Source organism: Rhinatrema bivittatum, chromosome 1 (assembly GCF_901001135.1).
Source record: "Rhinatrema bivittatum chromosome 1, aRhiBiv1.1, whole genome shotgun sequence".
In the NCBI taxonomy this organism is placed as follows: Eukaryota; Metazoa; Chordata; class Amphibia; order Gymnophiona; family Rhinatrematidae; genus Rhinatrema; species Rhinatrema bivittatum.
In genome coordinates, this window is record NC_042615.1 from 349,455,902 (window position 1) to 349,471,778 (window position 15,877).

A 15,877-nucleotide genomic window follows, 5' to 3' on the forward strand; every position below is an offset into this window, starting at 1 on the left:
ACCAAGGGTCCATCAAGCCCAGCATCCTGTTTCCAACAGTGGCCAATCCAGGCCATAAGAACCTGGCAAGTACCCAAAAACTAAGTCTATTCCATGTTACCGTTGCTTGTAATAGCGGTGGTTATTATCTAAGTCAACTTAATTAATAGCAGGTAATGGACTTCTCCTCCAAGAACTTATCCAATCCTTTTTTAAACACAGTTATACTAACTGCACTAACCACATCTTCTGGCAACAAATTCCAGAGTTTAATTGTGCGTTGAGTGAAAAAGAACTTTCTCCGATTAGTTTTAAATGTGCCACATGCTAACTTCATGGAGTGCCCCTTAGTCTTTCTATGGGGGCACTCCATGAAGTTAGCATGTGGCCTGATGGTTATGTGCAGATTATGCCTCTATCAAGAGATGCCAAGAACTCCCCTTTGCATATCACCGCTATGACTGACCTCAGAGTTTCCATCCAAGGAACTTTGAGAGCCAAATTTACTTTCTTTAAATCCAAAATTGGCCAGAAAGTCGCTTTTTTGGAACCACAAAATAGATGGAATATCTTCCCGTTTTTTTGCTCCTCCCAAAGAACTAGGGGATATAGTGCCAGATGCTGTAAGTGGTCCACTGTCCCTTGAACAGCTACCTGCTTGACATGAGGAGAGCAAGGGGATAGCATATAGGCATCTCAAATTGGACTAGCAAATTCTAAACGTGTAACCGTCTCTTCTCATACTTCAGACCCACTGGTCTGCTGTAATTTTGGTCCACTCTTCGTAAGAGAGCACTAAGCACCCTCTGACTGCCAGAACTGAAGAGTACACCATCCTTGCTTCATTGTGAGGACTTCGCACCTCCTGCATTTGGTACCAAGGTTGTCTTGGAATGGTTCCGAAAGGACTGACCCCAGGTCTGACTGTGGTTTGCCTCAGAGGGCCTGAAAAACCTTTAGCTTGGCAAAATCTCTTCTCAAAACAGAGCCCGAGCAGGAAAAAAAAAAATAGTCTGCCTCTAGGCTTGTCATCCAATAATTTATGAACTTTGGATTCTCCCAGATCCTTCATGATCTGCTCCAAGTTCTCTCTGAACAAGAGAGTTTTCCCTTGAATGGAAGAGCACCCAGCTGAAATTTGGACCAAAGTATCTACCAGTTAATTCCACAACCACAGTAATCTCCTAGCCGATACCGCAGATTATTATCCTGGAAGATGTCCTGATCAGGTCATACAGAGTATCCACCCCATATGTCAGAGCCACCTCTAAACGCTTAGCCTGCTGTGCTGCTGACCCCAACAAAGCCTACGTCTCCTGCAACTACGGGACCCAACGCAGAGAAGCCCTATGCATAAAACTGCTGCAAATCGCAGTTCTTATACCCAGGGCCAACACTTCAAAAATCCTCTGGAAGTGAAGCTCCAACTTGCAATCTTGCACATCCCTCAGAGAGACTGATCCTGCTACTGGAATGGTGGTCTTCTTAGTGACTGCCAACACAGAAGCGTCGACCTTAAGGAATGCTACAAGCTCCAACATCTCTTCCAGCAATAGATAAAGCTTCACCATAGCGCTGCCAACCCTTAAGCCAGATGCTGGAGTGTCCCACTGCCAAACTACCAACTTTTTCACTGATTTAAGAACGGGAAAGGCTTTTGCCTCTCCGTGCAAGCCATCCAACATGGGATCCACTCCCTCTCCTCCTGAGAAACCTCGATACTCAGCTCCTGAAGCATATTCAGAAACAAAGGCCAAAGCTCCTCTCTGCAAAAGTGGCACACCACCTTGGGATCATCTCTTAGTCCCCAGAACCTCCTCTGGGTCCCCATCCGAGTTTGCAGCATCTGGTAATGCTTCCCCACCCAGGAACACCCCAGTCGCTGCATCAGAATCATCTGAGTCATCAGTGTCCCCATCTGTTCCACCAGACGGCAAGAAAAGGCCCAAAACATGGTGAACGCACTCTGTACGCTTTCTCTTGGCCTGCCCAAGCCCCTTCATTGACCAGAGACCAATCACGGACAGAGACCAGGACCTAGAGTGATCCTCCTGCTGCTTTCCTGGCCAAATATGCCTTCTGCATAAAGAGAACAAATTCAGCAGAGAAAACCTGGGATTCATCAGAATCCTGATCTAGGAGAAAATATTCTAAATTGGAGCTCCTCCAATGCAGGGGAAAATCTTCTAAATCTGAATCTCCTCGGTCCTTCCCGGTACCGGCCACAGCAAGTAACAGCCATGGTGGGGATCCCTTGGCCCCCGCTGACAGTCCTGCACTAGAAATCAACATGGCTACCATTCCCACACTGTCGGGGCCATTCTCCATGGCAGGCCCAGCCACTTGTGATGTACTACCACGTGGCTCGGAGCTGCACGTCGCCACTCATTACCATGCCTACTTTAGGAGATCTGCCTGCCTCTGGGAGTACACCAGCAGGACACCAGCCCTGCACACCTGCAAGAAGCAAACTGCTGCTGCACCACAATTAAACAAAACACAAAACAAAGCAAGCTATCTTTTTTTTCAATAAACTTTAGCGAGCCAGCACAGGACAACAGCCTTGATGTACAGAGTTGCAAGCAGGACCCAATGCTACCTCTTGGGGGATGAGGTATCTGGACCACCAGATGTCCACCTCACGATCCTACAGATCGAGCTCTCAGAAGAGTTACCAACCCCATTATTGGCCGCCTCAAACCAGAGGGGATGGCCCCACTAGGACCTCACAACCACTTGGGAGGATCCAGAAATCTTCTAATCTTCCTATTTAATTTTTTTTTCTTCTTTCGAGATCGCAGGTTTTACACCATCTACTGGAGACAGAGAAATACTGAGCGACTGCAGGTTGCACACTAGGTTATGTAGCAGTGTCAGTAAAACTTTTGTCTCCATCTGCTGGCAGGGATGCAAAACCCAGGAGTCTAGATTGATCTGGATACGAACAGGAATGTAGTTTAAAATATTTAAGCAAATCACTGTCTTTCTACTGGCTACAGGCCTATACAACAGTGGAATTTTTTTCATCTCAGACCTGGGTATGTTTTCCCAGTCTTGGCCTCGTTTTTCATATCCTGCCCACTGCTTCTCTTCCCCTACTCCTGCATACCATGCAAATGCTGAACAAGGCTGGCATGCAACTAATAGCCCAAATACAGTTAGATGTGCGAATGTATCTCAGCAGGTTTCAGCGATACAGACTGTGCAGAATTGTGGGGAAAGCCAAGCAAAATAATAGTGGTTATACTCAAAACACGATCCTTTCACCTCTGCTGTATTGTATTACTCTGAATAAATCAATTTGATACTAGCACAGGTTTCAAGTGATACTCAGCATATCAGAAACATTGTTAACATAGTTAATGACGGCAGATAATGACCAAAATGGTCCATCCAGTCTGCTAGCAAGGTGCACTGGGTAATAACTACTGCTCCATGCAGGTTACCCCATGCCTTCTGTTAAAGATAGTAACTGCCAATCCATGCAGGTACTCCCATGTAGAAATGTTAACTTTAGGTGTAACAGTTACCTCATTTCTTCATTTTCATTTTTTAGCCACTAGGGATCCTTTGTATTTATCCCACACATTTCTGAATGTCATTACTGTTGTCTTCACCATGTCTTCTGGGAGGACATTCCAAGCAGTCACCACTCGTTCCATGAAGAAATATTTCCTGACATGGTTCTTTAGTTTTACCCCATGGAGTTTCATATCAAGACCCCTAGAGTTTTAGAACTTCCTTTCCATCAGAAAAAGGTTTGATTTTTGTGCATCATTAATTCCTTTCAGGTATTTAAAAGTCTGTATCATCTTTCTCGTCTTGTTTCTTCCTCAGGGTACACAGATTTAAGTCCAATCTACTCATGAGGTTAGAAACCAAAATGGTGTGCAGACCACACAACATTTTGGATACCTTTTCTCAACTGCTTCCATCCTATCCTTATGCTTTTGCAATATGATCTCCAGAACTGAACACAATACTAAAGGCGAGGCCTCACCAATGACGTGTGCAGGGGCATTAATGCCTTTTTCCTGCTAGTTATGCTCCTCTCTATGAGGCTCAGGATCTCTCTAATCTTAGACACAGTTTTGTCACATTGCTTCGCTCGCTTCAGATCGTCAGACACTATCATCCCAAGTTCATTTTCCCTGTCCATGCACATCGATCTTTCACCTACCATCATGTACAGCTCCTTCAGACTGTCATATCCCAAATGCATTACTCTGCACTTCTTGGCGCTGAATCCTAGCTGCCAAAACTTTGACCATTCTTTGAACTTTCTTAGACTGCTTCTCATTTTCTGTAGCTTGTAATGTCTATCTTCTGGCTCAGGTGCATCTATTTTAAATATACTAGTGTATTGCTTTGTTTTAGGTTTTTTATTTATTTATTTTTATAACTTGGAAAGGCAGATTATAAATTGAATAAACTTTACTATGTATCATGTTGGACTAGCTTAATGCAACTATAGTTGCACAATAGGAAAGAAGCAGGAAACCTACTCAGGAGTAAGCAATGACACACTAAGTGAACAATACAAATGAAAGTAAAATAGAATCCACAAGAAAAATCACAACTATTCAATACAAAAAAGGGGAACCACTTTCTAAATTCAAAGATATGCTTTAGCGTGAAAAACAGGTGCGCTTATGCCTCACAAAGTGGAAGACAAATCAGTCATTACTGTGGCAAATTTTTATCATCGTCACACACCTTCAAAAAAACACTAAAAAGAATGTCTCTTATTTTCTTATATGTGGCTTTCTTCCTCAAATACGTAATATGAATTCGGCAACTTAATAAATCAATTGCAAGTATCCCAAACCCTCCGCCATTGTGTTGTATGTATAGAACAAAGTTCATCTAGGGCACATCTCTTCCCCAACATAAGCTCTTGTTTTCACCCAGCATAGGATTCTTCAGAGGGGATCTATTTCGATGCAATTTCAACTGGGAAACAAAATGTTATTACTTAACTCTGCAATGTAAACATAACAATTTCCACTGTTTTAACGTAATGTCAGAGTGCAGACAGCTCTAGGTCTCAGTAGTGCTAGAGTTAAACCGTTCTCACATCCTTCTTCAGACACCGCTTTCCACAGCAATTTATCTGCCACCATGTAACTTCCAGTATTATAACGCGAGAGTAAATGCTTTCAGTACACAGCATCGCATCTCAGTAGCGCAGAGATAAAACAGTTCTCACCCTCCTTCTTCAGGTAGATGGAGGTATGGTGACTGAAGGAGGGTGAGAACTGTTTAGCTCCCACGCACCTGTATGAATGCACTTGTTTTTCACAGCACATCTTTGAATTTAGAGGGTGCACTCCCTTTTTTGTACCGAATACAAATCAAGTGAAAACAACCACAACTGCCATTTTAAGCAGAGCTAGATAAGTAGAGCACAGTGATGTGTATAAGCTAATTTAAACAAAGGAATATTTATTTGTTTTTAAGCATTTGATACTCCACCTTATCCTAAAGGTAGGCCCAAGGCAGATTACATAAAGTAAGAAGGCACTGAGTACATAAATAACACTGGACTACATTTGAAAAAAGTTTTCTGCTGACCTAATTATTTTTGCTGATTTTACCCAAATGAAAGGTGCCGATTCCAAATATGAAGTAAAAAAAATATGCAATACGTCAAATTTTTCACAAATGAGAAATGTTTGATTAAAGATTATTAAGTCGAATATCAAGGGTAATAAGTTCTGAAGAAGCGGTAGCATGTAATATATTTGTTTCATGCAAAAAACAAGTCTATCGTCTAACCAAGAGAGCAATAGTTGTGTATATTTTAATTGTTAGGGAGAAATTTTCTCTTTTTGGATGCTCTGGAATAGTTATGGTCAGGGTTGTCACAATGTAAACACCAGCAGTAGTCTACCATCATGTTTGCGTCTTATAGTTGAGGGGAGATTTGGGTACTGGATGGAAGATTTTGTCTTTGTGTTCATGCCTGTAGTAATTACCATGCAGAAGTAGCAGTCATCAACATGGTTTTGGGGCTCTCGCCACACCATTGGAACTCAGAAGCTGAGACTTTTTCTCTGACCTTTAGTCCACTGTCTCAGGTTTTCAACACATGTCCTGCATACTTTTTGTGGTGCCCAAGGTTTGTCCTGGTCACCCAGTTTAACCCTGAAATATGCATGATAAGCTTTTCGTACAAAGTCAGATATATTTGTCCTTTGTTTTGGTGTTGTAAAACAACCACAAATGTAACAGAATATATCAGGATCATTCCGGCACCATCCACGAACTATTCGTGTGTTGGATGACATATTCAACAAAAACAGATTTAACAGAGTTAAATTTGCTGCAACTTCTAAGCTTTCTGAACGACAGAATGCTGGTTTTCACGCTGCTTATATAGCCATAAAATGCTGACAGTTTTAAACTGTTTAATAAGCAGTCTTCCTATTGGTTATACTGATTGCATATTCCGCATGTCTTTCTGCACATTAATTATCTTTTTGCGTATTAAGCATATCTAAATAATAATGTTACGTTATTGCTATAAGAGTTTATGAGTAGACAGCGTTTTTCAGAAAAACCGAACATGACTGGAAGAAACTAATGTGATTTTTGGATTCAGCACACTAAAATACATAAAGATCACATGCTATCTTGTAGTCAGCAAAATTGATGTAGACCTGTGTAATGAATACAGACATGATACACAAATATGAGGTAGACTAAGTAAATAAGTAGGATACATTAGGTAGGAATAAATAAGTAGGCGCATTGGGTATGAATTCCATATATAGTTAAGAAGTAAGTTAAACACCAGTGGTGTGAGATATATATTAAGAACCTTTTAGATAGAGGCAGCCCGGAAGTAAGTGAACCTTGTGGAATTTGCAGCCAAGAAAACTTCCAGTGGTCAGGTGCTAGAGGATGAGTCTCTGCTCAGGGTAAGACCTAGCTAAACAGCCAAGCTTCAATTATCTTTTTTTTCCCAGAAAGTGAGGTAGCAAGTTTCCAGGTGCAGTGTTGGAGGTAACTTGTTCCATATTATATGGGCAGAGCACTTGAATGCACAAAGTCTAGCTGAAGCCAAAGGAGGGGAGAATAGAAAGGCCTTTTAGGGAGGATCCAAATTTCCTTGTGGGAATGTAGGTAAGCAGAAGCTGGGAAAGTTACTCAGGAGCAAGTGAATTCACGCATTTGAAGACAAAGCACAGTGTTTAAAATTTTATCCTGCTCCCAACCGGCAGCCAGTATTAGTTGATGCAAAGCTGTTGTAACACAGTTGTTGGATTTGGCTCTTAACAAAAAAAGTGTAGCTGCCATTCTTTGTAAAATGTTGGAGTTATTACCATGTGGAGAAAGACTAGTACAGTAATGAACATCATGTACTTGAAAAAGATAAGACCAAGATATGATGCAGTATGTTCAGAAACATTTCAAAAGTCAATGTGACAATCTGATAATACATATTCACTGGGTAATATGGAAAGAATACATAACATGCAGCTACAAAGGAGAATTTTTTTTTTTATTTTAAAGAAACATTTTACTTATGTTGACAGGTATAGGGAATGCTATGGCTAATGAAGTATTTCAACAGTATTCGAAAGAGGAAACAGGTCAATTTTATTAGCAAAAGGTCTGTTAAGGAATTACAATGTAAGCACCAATAAAGTCTATTAAATTCTGGACTTGGCATGCACTATGTAAAACCAAATGTGTGATTTCAAAGGCTGACCCATGACTCAGTTCATTAGGGTTGGTCAGACCTGGCTATACCAAAGGAGGAAGAGAGATGGCTGCCACGATGGTGGTGACCTCTGCTAGGCAACAAGCAGCACTGAGTGTGCACCTGAGGTAGATGTGTCCTTTCAGACCTTGGGTTGGAAAAAGTTCTCCATGCTTGCCCCAGAGTGCTATCTGGGAAGAGGGGTTTAAAGATGGAGTTGGAAAAATAGGGAAAAGGAAAAAATAAGACCAAAACTTGATTTCAAGTACATTTTGTACACAGGCCATTCAGAACCTATTCATTTTTCTCATCTATAGACACGAGATTTGTCCTTAAAATTTTCAGATTGTTAATGATCAAATCACCCCCTAAGCTATTAATGATTGCATAATTATACTGCTATGAGCAGTATATTTTATATGTAAACTGTTTTGACCGACTTCCTAGTTGTAAAAGCGGTATATAAACTCTTTCAAATAAATAAATACATAAATATTAAAACTAAGATAATGAAAAAGTATTGAGATTAGAGAGCCAGATAACTCCCATTAACCTACTTTTCAGCCTCACCGGACTATATCCTTCATTTGAAGGTCAGTTATGACCTAGCAGCTTATATCACAAAAACAAAGATCTAAATAAAATTAAAAATATATTTTTTAAAATTACTGAATAAGAAAATTCAAATAAATAAATTATTATTCAGAGATGACGATACTGATTAAATTGGATAGAGAAAGATGAAATATTGAGGCATTAGAAAAACTGTATAAAAGGCATAAATATATTTTAACATCGCCTTTCAACTGAAGCAAAGTAATGCAGTATATTTTGAGCACTAAATTACTATAATTACATAATATTAAAAACAAGTTACATGCAGTTTCCTGTTCCACAGCTCCACAAATCCAGTACTTATCAGTAGGATTGCTTGCACCCTAAAATAAGAGCACACTGGTAGTGGAGGAGGGAAGGGTGCAACTCCAAAACCACAGCAATACCTTAAGTGTGACATCGCAGAGCTCTCCAGCTTCATAAAATTGAAGGAGGGAACTGTGAAAATCTTTCCAAGCTTCATCTGCTTCAAAAACAAAGGAGCCATCACCTTCGCAGTCGCTGCTCAAAGACTCGGCTTGGTACAGCTGTCTCTTCCCTTTTATTGGCTGAGGTTTAACTTGCTCTGGGACCAAGGAATCTGATGCCATTGGCAATCTTCCACAAACAATCAGTGCGTATAAATTATACGCACACACACATATACTTCGATGGTTTCTCGCTCTCACAACTGTCCAGAGTCACCCTGAAGTGCCATGTTCCTACTTAAAAAAAAAAAAAAAGACAAAAGGAACAGATTACTGGATTTACTACTCAACTAAGGACAAACATATGTTTCATTTTACACTAAATCCACATCTTTTTGAAATTTAATGGACACATGTACTGTTCCCAGTAAAGATTCACAAAATTGTCAGATTAAACAAATTCCATTTTTTGCTTTATACAAATTAGCAATTACTACAAATTCTAACACTTACAAACCCAGGGGTGGGAGTGGAATAGCCACCTACTGGTTAAGAAGCAGGGAAGTCAGGGTTTAAACCCCACTTCTTCCAACTCTGGGCAAGTCGCTTCACCTTCCAGTGCCCCAGATTCTAAATACCTACTGTAGTCTTGAGCTACCAATGAAAAAGTGTGAGCTAAATCTAAAAAATGAGAACAGCTTGAATGTAGGACTAGTGAGTAAAAGAAAAACAGGAATTGGCAAGTGCCAGCCAGTTTACCTTAATGGATTACAGAAAAAGCCACTAACTGTGCAATGAACTGCTGCATATAGACAAGATAAATAGGTTTCAGGAAATATATATTCATTATAGTGAATGCTTAAAAATAAACAAAGCTAGGTTTTAACATTCAAAAGCAATCTAAAAAATGTAGGCTTTCAGTCAGGGCTTGAATAATGCCAGAGAGGGGACAGATACACCAACTCAAGAAGGCTGTTCCAAACTCTTCAAGAAACTCCCATTCCCTCCAAAAATTAAAAAAACAAACAAATTAGCGCTGATAAAATTTCCTATGTTACAGTGACTTCTTCTCTGAACTCCCAGAATCCAAAGATGGACTAGCAATTTGTTATGAAGGATCTTTTGCCAGTCTGTCTGGCTTGATGACACACAGAGTTCTCTCCAGTGCATGACAGCCAAAGCCTCAGCAGACAAGAGACTCGTAGCACCAAATGAAGGTTGACACTTTCGAGATACAGGATGGAACGAAAGGAGCCCTCCTTCTTGGGCACAACAAGTATTGCCCCAAACTTTCTTGAGACGTAGGCACTGGAACCACAGCCCTCAGCCGGAGGAGCCTTAGAAGCGTAGATTCCAGTGCCTGCTTCTGTGGGGAGTGGCAAGGAGACATCATGAACACGTCCCGAGGAATACTGCCAAATTGCAGCACATATCCTTCTCATTTCACCTTCAGGACCCACTGATCCGATGTGTTCTCGACCCACCTTTGATAAAAAAAGAGACAGGCGTCCACCTAATCTCCTGTTCCCGAAGGTGGGTTGGCAAACCTTCATTGAGAAGCTTAAGAGTATCCACCACCTGAGTCCACTTCTCTCTTGGGCTATCTAGGACAAAAGGACTGAGACCTACCAAAAGGTCAAATCCTCTGTAGGGATGAAAACGCTTGGAACACCGGAGACGACCCCTCATACCAGAGGGGTGCTGCAACTGCTTTTTTTCATCCAGCAACCGAGTGACCGGAGATTCGCACCACTTACTGGCCAATTTCTCCAACTCGCTCCCAAACAAGAGCGAGCCTTTAAAAGGCATCTTAGTAGGTGCCTGAGCTGACCAATTTCACAACCATAGTTAATGCCTGGCTGCTCCCACCAAAGACACTCCTCTGGCCGAAATATGGACTAAATCACAGCTTGCATCTGCTAAAAAGACGGCAGCGGGTTCCATAACTACTCTGGAATTCACTCCAGAATCATCAACTTCCTAAGAGATAAGCAGACAAGATCATGTCAAAAGGGTGCAAGAAGAAGCTAATCTGTAAAGTCATAGCCACCACTTCAAAGGCCTCCTTAAGGATAGCCTCAATCCTCCTATCATGCACATTCTTCAAGGCTGCTCCTCCCTCCACGGAGATAGTCATCCGCTTAGAGCAGTGATGGCTAACCTATGACACGCGTGTCAGAGGTGACCCGCAGAGACGTTTTTGCTGACATGCACAGCGTTTCATGGACTATCGGGAATTTTTTTTTATTTTTTATTTTTATTTTTTTTTAATCGGCTGCGCTGAGCCTTTAAAATTAGGTTTTTAGTATCCCCCCACCCTCCAGACCCCTCCACCCCCCAAATGCCCCCGGGCGCAGGAAGGCTCATTCAGCGCAGCGATAGGCAGGGCCGTGGTGAGGCTCACGTCACCACGGCTCAAAGAAACAGATCGCATTTAAACGCACTGATGCTCCTCCTCCTTCCTGCCTGTGCGGCCCCGGAAGTAAATGTTGCTGGAGCCGCGTGGGCAGGAAGGAGGTGAAGCATGAGCGCGTGCAGAAGAGGAGCAGCGCTTGCGCTTACGGGCCGCCACGAATTCCAAGTCGCAGCGGCCCGAGAAGAGGAAGAGGCTCGGTAGCAGGGCCACCGCAGCCCGAGAAGATCAGGGCCGCTGCAGAGCCCATCCTGCGGCAACCCGCGAAGAGGAGACCCAGAGGTGAGAGAGAGGCTGAGGGTCTGTAGAGGGTGTATGAGATGAGTTGAGAGATTGTGTTTGAGAGTGAGGACCTGAATGTCTGCAGAGACAGCATGTGCTTGAGCAAGACAGCATGTGAGAGAGAGAGAGCCTGTGTGTGAGAGTCAGACAGCATGTGCCAGTGAGAGACTGTGTGTATGAATGATTGTATGAGAGAGCATGTGAGAGTGAGAGCCTGTGTGTGTTTGAGAGAGAGAAATGCATGTGAGAATGAGAACCTGACTGTGTGTTTGAGGGAAGAAGATGGAGAGAAAAGAAACAGAAAAAAAGACAATATAAAAAGAATTGGCAAAAATAAAATAAGAAAGGGAAGGTGGAAAAAAAAAAAGCCTGTGACCAACCAATTAGAAAACTAAGATCAGACAGCAAAGGCAAAAAAAAAAAAAATATAGATTACTTTTTAGTGATTGGCACATGTAATCTTTGGGAATGTGCAAGAATAGCACTTTCTCTACGGATTCTATCAATATACGAGATCAGCATGGAGAAAGTGGAAGCCCACAGGGCCTGCACAGAGGAGGCAGCAGAATGGACTTCAGTGCCAGTAGCAGCAATCGGCACCTCCCCAATAGCCATGTGGCAGCAGTGACAATGGCAGCAGAGGAATGAGAGAGGTTCCGAGGTTGCTGGCAAAAGAGAGGGTGTCTGCATTTAGTGTGTGCATGTGTATGAATGGGACTCTGCCTGGGGGGTGTATGTGTGTGAATGCATGTGTGCCTGCCTGGGGGTCTGTGTGTGTGAGAATGAATGTGTGCATGCCTGGGGATGGGGAGGGAGTGGTGTGAAAATGAATGGGAGCCAATAAAAGAAACAGACTGACAGATGAAGTTTGTAACTCTTGCTTGGGCTTGAAGTGTACGAAATACAAACCTTCAACTGAAGATTTAGCCAATGAAATTCAGCAACAAAAAAGTCACTAAACAGGTAAGGTAAAGAATTATTTGTTTTTGCTTTATTAATAAATACAGTACATATATTAAAATTATAACTTTGTTATTAATTAGAGCTACAAATATCACAAAATTATGGATTTTTCTAGAAGTGACACACTACCCGAGTTATGCTCGGGTTTTTTATGAATTTTGACACACTGAGCTCAAAAGGTTGGCCATCACTGGCTTAGAGACTGCACAGACTAGTGCATCCATTTTGGGAAAACGCAAATACTATCTCACTGCTCAATCCAAGAGTACAGGCCTTCCAATGTCCGACCCCCTTTGAAATTTGCCTCTGGGGCACCCCATTCAAGATCAATCAATTCCTGAATGGTATCCATAACAGGGAAAAAAAACAAGAGGCTTTACTCAAGTAAATCAAAATGAGATTCTTTTTTGGCTCAGATGTGGAATCTGTACCAGAAACACCCAGCATCTTCAAGGTCTGGGAAATCAGGGCCAGCAGTTCATCTCTATGAAAGAACAGCAACATGGTCCAATACAGTTCCAGTCCCAGAGGAATTTCCCCATCTTCCAGAGAATCAGGATCTGCCTCATCATCAGTGCCATCTGGGTTCCTGTTAGGATTACCTGCAGTGAACAGAGGCGTGTTCCGGCGCTTAAACATAGGACTGGCAGAGGGAATGGCCACATGTTGAGGGTCCGACCTGACAGGATTGGGGAAAAGCTGAGGACTGCACCTGAAGAAAGGATTGCAAACCCTGAAAAAAACTCCACCCAAGAAAAAGTAGCTGAATCCAGGCCAAACCCAAAAGGGACTGGAATGGGGCCCACTGAACTGCTTATCTCCTGCAAAGGAACTAGTCAAGTGAATTCCAAGATCCAGCGTACCTCCAGATAGAGCCTTAAACCAGACCATCGTCAGGCTGGGAGGATCCAGGCTTAGTGAAATCAGAGGAAGTCAACTCTCCCTGAGCCTCTAAACAGCGCTGACACGTTAGGATGACACGTCAGGTTGAGATGCCCGAACATGACAGGCAACACAGAGAGAAAGGCATTTAGGTTTCTTGCTTACCAATGCCATCAGTACACAGGTGATGGAGAATGTGCATCCAGCCGGCTTACGCTGAAAAAATTTCAAGCTCACAAAATTTATGTGCACAAAAATTAGGCACCTCAAGAGTAAGTGCTGCAAAAAAAAAAAAAAAGACACGCACAAACTATGCTCCAAAGCCTGGGCACACCACCACGCTTAAAAATGTGTGCACGCAAAAGCGCGCCCAAAATTGAGCACACAACGCATGGGTAGAGCTGACACATGCACACACAGACGTGCTGTAAAGGGCAGTAAAGCATGCACAGGAACACGCGAAAACTCTGCTGCGGTCTACCATTCGGCACACAGGAAAAAAGCCTAACTGCAGGGCCTAGCCCACTGGGGCCGCTCAACCCGCCAGGCTGCCCAGTTTCCCTAATCCTTACAGAAGCAGGAACAAATGTTGGAATGGCACGCCGAGTACGGAGACCGGAGGATTTCCTGCAAACCCCTCTACGCTGTCTCTGCCTCTAAATAATTATTCTTTTTTTTTTTTAAACTTACAAGAGTTCAGCCCTTATCAGCTGAGTACAGAGACTGTCTCTGGCTGCAGGAGGAGAGGGCATGTGCCATCACCGCCACGCTTGGCCTCCTTGCACCCGCTGCCTTTAAGCTGTACAATCAGCTAAACCCACTCCGGGAAACCCAGCTACCGGACCAGGGCACACATCTGAGGGACCATGGAAATCACCTCAGGAATTCTCAACTAGGGAGGGACCATCTGGTATCACCGCAGGAGAGCGGGGCTTTTTTTTTCAATATTAAATTCTCCTTACAAAATCTGAAGCAAACCCCATAGTCAGATATATATAGATATATCTATAGATATATCTATATCTATTTGACATTGTGCTTCCTGGGCGAACCATAGAGCCTGAGTGCAGAGCCCCTCTACATGAGAACCCCACCCCAGAGCGGAGGCATCCATGGTAAGGACAATTTGGGTAGAGGGAGTTTGGAAAGATATTCCCTGCTTCAAATTTGAGAGAACTTGCCACCAGGATGAGGAGTCCCGGAGTGACGAGGAAGAGAGCCTGAAGGTCCTGGTTGGCCTGCACCACTATGACTTTCAGGTCCATTGGGCTTTGTGCATGTGTAAACTTGCCAAGGGAGTGACATGGACGGTTGTGGCCCTGTGGCCCAACATCCTCAATATGTGCTGAGCTGACATTTGCTGGTTCGGTTAAATCACCGCCGTTATGGACACCAAGTTGATCGCCCTGGAGCGTGGCAGGAAGGTTTTTTCCTGAGCTGTATCTAGCAGAGCTCCTATGAAGTCCAACTAAGGTGATGGGTTGAGATGGGACTTCGAGCAATTGATGATGAACCCTAGTGACTCCAACACCCAGGCAGTCAAGCGCAAGGACCAATCTGGCCCAGTCTGAGAGGTGCTCTTGACCAGCCAATCATCCAAGTAAGGGAAAACATGCACTCCCAGCCTGCTGAGGTGTATCCCCACCATGGCCAAATATTTTGTAAAGACACTTGGGGCTGACGATAGCCCAAACGGCAATACACTGTACTGGAAGTGCTATTTCCCACCACAAATCTCTCGATGTGAGTGGATGCATCCTTTAAAAATCGAGGGAGCATAGCCAGTCCCCTTTTTTTAGAAGGGGGATCAGGGTGCCCAGGGAAACCATCCTGAACTTTTTTTTTTTTTTAGAAACTTGTTCAAGGCCCTCAGGACTAGGATGGGATAGAGTCCCCCTGTTATCTTTGGAATCAACTCTTTAGAAGAAACCCATATAAAAACAGCCATCTACCTAAATAAAATTAAGCAACTACTAAACAAATTGAAACTCATACTAAACTTTGACAAGACTGAAATAATCTTACTGGACAGAAAGAACAACTTTCCTCAACTTCCACCACTCAACTTAATAAACCAAAAAGTTGCTATCACTCCAGTCAATCATGCACGTAACCTAGGAGTCATAATTGACAAAGAACTCTCCTTCAAAAATCACATCACAGCTAAAATCAAAGATGGTTATCACAAACTCCTAACATTACATCATTTAAAACCTTTCCTCTCCCCCGACTTCAGATCAGTCCTTCACCTACTCATATTCTCCAACCTGGACTACTGTAATTCCCTACTATTCAACCTACCTTTTAATACCATCCGCCCACTACAAATCCTGCAAAATGCAAATGCAAGATTACTTACAGGATCAAAAAAACATGATCACATCACTCTTACTCTAATTGCTCTACACTGGCTCCAATTAAATTTCGGATAGAATACAAAATTCTATCCATACTTCATAAAATAATATATGAAAAAACATCAAAATGGCTTAGTCCATCCATTAAACTGCACGCTCCAAACAGAAACCTCAGATCAGCAAATAAAGGATTATTAAAGATCCCACCTTCTCAATCCAAACAACTCACCTCAACTCAAAAGAGAGCAATTTCACTTGGAAGCCCCAAACT

The 15,877-nt window shown here is 42.7% G+C and overlaps 1 protein-coding gene across 10 annotated transcripts in view; it reads right to left on the reverse strand.

Annotated features, from left to right (window-relative positions):
- The window catches only part of KLHL8 (kelch like family member 8), a 202,917-nt gene that overhangs the window by 160,342 nt on the left and 26,698 nt on the right, over window positions 1-15,877 (reverse strand). For 6 of the 10 annotated variants that reach the window (XM_029599629.1, XM_029599644.1, XM_029599621.1 and 3 more), the window contains exon 2: window positions 8,689-9,006. The exons of 1 other annotated variant lie outside the window; for it this stretch is intronic. In XM_029599629.1, coding sequence (XP_029455489.1) covers window positions 8,689-8,892 — 204 coding nt within the window. In that variant the 5' untranslated portion in view covers window positions 8,893-9,006. Of the gene's footprint in view, window positions 1-8,688; window positions 9,007-15,877 lie in introns of those variants that run through there. 3 more of the 10 variants (XM_029599660.1, XM_029599652.1, XM_029599687.1) reach the window with 2 other exon arrangements.